Source organism: Mizuhopecten yessoensis, unplaced genomic scaffold (assembly GCF_002113885.1).
Source record: "Mizuhopecten yessoensis strain PY_sf001 unplaced genomic scaffold, ASM211388v2 scaffold3349, whole genome shotgun sequence".
NCBI classification, from domain to species: Eukaryota; Metazoa; Mollusca; class Bivalvia; order Pectinida; family Pectinidae; genus Mizuhopecten; species Mizuhopecten yessoensis.
The window spans coordinates 574525-580428 of record NW_018405000.1 but is presented as its reverse complement, the minus strand read 5'-3'; the positions used below and the strand labels follow the sequence as shown (position 1 = coordinate 580428).

General features: G+C 37.8%; 1 protein-coding gene across 4 annotated transcripts in view; it reads left to right on the top strand.

Annotated features, from left to right (window-relative positions):
- Positions 1-1874: 1874 nt before the first annotated feature.
- The window catches only part of LOC110447422 (sorting nexin-27-like), a 34923-nt gene continuing 30893 nt past the window's right edge, over positions 1875-5904 (top strand). For 2 of the 4 annotated variants that reach the window (XM_021493103.1, XM_021493102.1), the window contains exons 1-3: positions 1875-2015; positions 2718-2800; positions 4295-4443. In XM_021493103.1, coding sequence (XP_021348778.1) covers positions 1891-2015; positions 2718-2800; positions 4295-4443 — 357 coding nt within the window. In that variant the 5' untranslated portion in view covers positions 1875-1890. Of the gene's footprint in view, positions 2016-2717; positions 2801-3001; positions 3036-3711; positions 3741-4294; positions 4444-5904 lie in introns of those variants that run through there. The other 2 variants (XM_021493104.1, XM_021493105.1) reach the window with 2 other exon arrangements.

The following is a 5904-nucleotide window of genomic DNA, read 5'->3' as shown; positions in this document are numbered from 1 at the left end:
GAAACAGGAAATAGATCGTCTTTCTTGTGAAAAAGGATGGAAAAGTCTAGAGAATTCTGAGTGGCTTTGCTAACTTCTAATATACGAAAAGATTCCGGGTGAAAACGGGTGAAATTGACGAAATCCGGGTCAAAATCGTAACCCGGCGGGTGAAGTTATAAAAGCGGGTGAAGGGCTAAAATCCCGGGTGTAACCCGACGAAATTGGGTCACTTGGCAGGTATGCTGTATAAATATATCAGGTGACCGTTAAGGCCGATGGACCTCTTGTTTGTTCACTCAGACGCATTAGTGCGAAACAAGAGGTCATACAATTGGTACATTTTAAACATGGCGTAACATAATACGATACAGTATGAAGTTGATATTATCCGCCATGTTTTCATGCCTTCCCTTACTTGTAGACAGTATGTTATACAGTTACCTCCCCTTAGTTTCGTTTTGGATTGTAGTGCAATTGCTCCTGGGCATTTCTGCTGACCAATCAGCTCAGTTGGTTAGAACAACATTTTCAGGGTTTGAATCTTTTACACTCAAAGCTTTGGTTGATTAATGAATAGGTTTAATAGAAAAGATAATGGACGCAGGCATTTATATATTTTATTTCATCTTTATTATTTTTTCATAAAAGGGGACAGGGTGTGGTTTTCTTTTCAGAAATAATTTATCAAAGCAATAGCCATGCTGGAAAGATCAGTTTATTATGCATAATTACATTTTTTTGGCAATAATACAGGGTTCCTAAAAGTTTCAGTCGTCATAGTTTCATATTTCTGTTGTTTATGCTGAATGAAAAGTCAGGTAACAGGCATACGACCATGTAATGATAGAGATTGAAGGCCCATTACCACCTCATTATTCCTCGTCACAGATATATATAGCCTCCTACTGCGTAGGTAATTAGGTAACAGGTTTTCTGGTGTGACCTTTGAACTAAATATGAACAAGTAGGCTGCATAAACATGTTTACTTTGAAGAGCTGTAACACTTACATCATGTACCCACTATATAAGAATAATTAATGAATGTTTTTATTAAAGAAAAATAAAAAGTTTGAAGTTTATATAGAACATCTTATTTTAATTCTGACGGAGGAATGAGTTATGTGCAATAATTGAATCACCTTCAAACTTGTTTTAAAGGTACATTCTCAAGTTAGCAGTTACTGGTAAAACAGGACGTGAATATTACTAAATATCAGTTAGTGACCAAATGAAGTTCATATTTACTCGCTCACTGTGAAAGTTTGAATAAACACTGTGAATGAAGGTATTCACAAGTTTTCAGTGTTATACTGTAAGGCATAATGTCTAAGGTATTTCATACTTTTTGTTTGACAATTTTTCTTGCATTATGACACTGAAGTACACTGATTTGGTGTCTTTCTATATAGACACGTAGACTGCTTTCCATCCAATTAAATACACTGTAAAACTTAATGATATTCAATTAAAAGATAAGGGAAAAGCAAGGGAAACATATTTTACGTACACCTGGGCCCGTATTCGTGAAGCAAATCTCATGCTCAAGCATGGATTTCATGCTCAAGCCTTATTCTTGTTCTGGTTATAACTCAATAAATAAATCTTATTTTGTCAATGATTTGGAAAAATTTGGACAGACTTGAAGCCAAATGCTATTTTCGATGTACATGTTTGACTTTTTGATGGTTTGACATGATTGAAGCGAATTACAAGAAAGTTGGTTTGAGCACAGAATCCATATACTTGAGCATGACAACGGTTTCATGAATATGGGCCCAGATGTACAGACACTGTATTATATGGGTGATCACGTCTGCCTGATATGCAGTGTTGTACTATATGGGTGATCACAACTGTTTAGGTGACCCTGTTTTGTGGCAGTGTTTACAGTTTCAGTTCTCTGTAACATGTCGTGTCCACTCTACTTTGTGTCCGTCCGTAGCTGTAATGCGCAGTACAGTATGATTCCATCCCGAATTCCCAGAAGAGGTTGGTACCCTCCGTACGGTGAGGACCACAAACGAGGCTCTAGGTAAAGTCTAAATTGTAACAGCCATGGGGTTCTTTGTCTCATAAATAATTTGTTTAGAAACGTTTTGTTAGACCTTTGTAAAACTGTGTTGAACAGTGACTCAAAAAGGGTTTGTGGTAGCTTTTTAAAAGCTGATTTTGTCTTCAAGTCATTCTGATGGTTTGTTATGATTCTTTACTATGTGAGGACCTTTCAATCCCTGGGTCTGTATTCACGACACTGTTCTCATGCTCAAAACAAGATTTTGTACTCAAGCCCTGTTTCTTGTGCAAAAAGATGAGACTTTGCTCATACACGTATGCAGATTTTTGTGTAAAAGTAATCAGTTTGAGTTCACTGAGGTCCTTTGAGCTTTAGCCCTTGACAGTGATAGCAACACATAATTTGTCATTAGAGCCTGGCTTAGATTTTATACTTATTCTAGTATATGATGATGGGGTGTCGCTGTTTATGTTAAGCACTTTACTGGTGACCATCCAAAAGTATGAGATGGATGTGTCTGTTTATCCAGTCAGGCCTTACATTACTTGGATTATGCCTACTTTAAATGAAATCCAAATACATATGATGGATTAACAATGATTCACAATGTGAAGGAGAATCTATTACCAACTATCCCCTCAAACACTTTACCTGTTACATGATCTAGTGTATGGTAAATCAGCATTTACATAACCAATGGAGTTTTGTTTTGTTTTACAGAAATAAAGTGAACGTGGAAGGAGGGACCCATAAGCAGGTGGTGGATTTAATAAAGTCTGGTGGTGACACACTCACACTTACAGGTATATAGATTTAATAAAGGCTGGTGGTGACACACTCTCACTTACAGGTAAATAGATTTAATAAAGTCTGGTGGTGACACACTCGCACTTACAGGTATATAGATTTAATAAAGTCTGGTGGTGACACAATCGCACTTACAGGTATATATATTTATTAAAGTCTGGAGGTGACACACTCGCACTTACAGGTATATAGATTTAATAAAGTCTGGTGGTGACACACTCACACTTACAGGTAAATAGATTTAATAAAGTCTGGTGGTGACACACTCGCACTTACAGGTATATAGATTTAATAAAGTCTGGTGGTGACACATTCACACTTACAGGTATATAGATTTAATAAAGTCTGGAGGTGACACACTCGCACTTACAGGTATATAGATTTAATAAAGTCTGGAGGTGACACACTCGCACTTACAGGTATATAGATTTAATAAAGTCTGGAGGTGACACACTCACAATTACAGGTAAATAGATTAAATAAAGTCTGGTGGTGACACACTCACACTTACAGGTAAATGGATTTAATAAAGTCTGTTGGTGGCACACTCACACTTACAGGTAAATAGATTTAATAAAGTCTGGTGGTGTCACACTCACACTTACAGGGAAATAGATTTAATAAAGTCTGGTGGTGACACACTCACACTTACAGGTATATAGATTAAATAAAGTCTGGTGGTGACACATTCACACTTACAGGTATATAGATTTAATAAAGTCTGGAGGTGACACACTCGCACTTACAGGTATATAGATTTAATAAAGTCTGGAGGTGACACACTCACACTTACAGGTATATAGATTTAATAAAGTCTGGAGGTGACACACTCGCACTTACAGGTATATAGATTTAATAAAGTCTGGAGGTGACACACTCACAATTACAGGTAAATAGATTAAATAAAGTCTGGTGGTGACACACTCACACTTACAGGTAAAAAGATTTAATAAAGTCTGGTGGTGACACAATCACAATTACAGGTATATACATTAAATAAAGTCTGGTGGTGACACATTCACACTTACAGGTATATAGATTTAATAAAGTCTGGTGGTGACACACTCACACTTACAGGTATATAGATTTAATAAAGTTTTTTTGTACTTTAAGTTTATGGAGTAGTTGTTTCTGGCGAATTATGATAAGTATGATATGTATTATCTGGTAGCCAGTTTGGTATTTATCTTTTTCTACATTTATGACACAGGTGTTGAACCACCTAATTGACTGGTAGCTATCAAATACCATATTATTATTATACCAACGTATTAAAGTGTTATTGGTTTTTTCCTCATAGCATTTTGCTTCTTTAGTTTGAAACATAAAAAGAAAAAAATACAGAATTTCGTGTATTTGAAGATTTCAGTTAAATATTGATGTTTAAATGATTTGAAAATATCGCCATCAAAACAAAAATATTTTAATTAAAGCTATTTTTGGTATGCTTGTTTACTTAAGTGTGTTGTGATTATCTGTTTGTCTGCCAGTGATATCAGTTCCTGAGCAGGTAGCTGAGCGACTGGAACCCAGTGACGACTCGTCAGGCCCCTCCTATATCGACTACTCAGAGCGACGCTCCCTCCCTATATCTATACCAGACTATCAGACAGTGGAAGCCAATGGAGACAAGTTTGTGGTGAGTAGATATACAGTAGGAGAGGGGGTTACTATGTAGATTCTGTCTGATGTAATCCTTATATTGCTGCTGTGATCATGGCAGAAAAATGTCAGTATTGCGCTATGTCAGCACCCGAAAAAACAAAATATAAACTTTTATCTAGGATACCCTTAATACAGTTTATGTATGTTTACGTTTTGATTGGTTAAGAATGAAAAGGAATTACTGTTTGACCTAACAAAGGTGCATGCCCTAATAAGGGTGCCTCCAGCCTTTTTATGGAAAAAAACAGCAGGGTACTTGGTCATGACCAGTCATCTTGAATATTTCAGGGATCAAAGACATTGTCATGACTTGTCTGTCATGATCAGTCTAAAACCTCACACAGGGCTTTCTTACTCTAAAACCTTGGTTTTGAGCGATTTTGAAAGTTAAACCTTAAGGTCACAGTTGGTTTATCACATATAGATCCAGCTTGCAGTATTAACCTCCATACACAGTGCAGTTAGTTTATCACATATATATCCAGCTTGCAGTAATATCCTCCGTACACAGTGCTGTTGGTTTATCACATATAGACACAGCTTGCAGTAATAACCTCTGTACACAGTGCACTTGGTTTATCACATATAGATCCAGCTTGCAGTAACAACCTCCGTACACAGTGCTGTTGGTTTATCACATATAGACCCAGCTTGCAGTAATAACCTCTGTACACAGTGCAGTTGGTTTATCACATATAGATCCAGCTTGCAGTATTAACCTCGATCCGTACACAGTGCAGTTAGTTTATCACTAATAGATCCAGCTTGCAGTATTAACCTTCCGTACACCGTGCAGTTAGTTTATCACATATAGATCCAGCTTGCAGTAATAACCTCTGTACACCGTGCAGTTAGTTTATCACATATAGATCCAGCTTGCAGTAAAACCCTCCGTACACAGTGCAGTTGCAGTTTTCGTGCTCTGACAAAATACATTGTTTCGCTTGTATTGTTAATGATATTGTAAACAAACTATCCCACAGATTTTCACAATTCTTACCTTATTGTACTTATTAGCTCACCGGGTCCAAAGGACCGAGGTGAGCTTATGCCATGCCATGGTGTCCGTCGTCCGTCCGTCCGTCGTCCGTCGTCCGTCGTCTGTCGTCCGTCCGCTGTCCGTCCGTCAACAGTTTCTTTAAACGACTTCTTCTTCTTAACCACTTATTGGAATTTAAATAAATTTGACTGGAAGCATCCCTAGGTGGTGGGAATTCAAAATTGTACAAATGATGGGGCTGACCCCCCAGGGGGCTGAGGGGCGGGGCAATAAGGGGGCAATTTGGCTATATTGCTTTAAGCGACATCTTCTCTGGAACTAAGAGATGGATATCAACCATATTTAACTGGAAGCATCCCTAGGTGTTGTGGATTCAAAATTGTACAAATGGTTGGGCTGACCCCCCAGGGGGCTGAGGGGCGGGGCCAAAAGGGG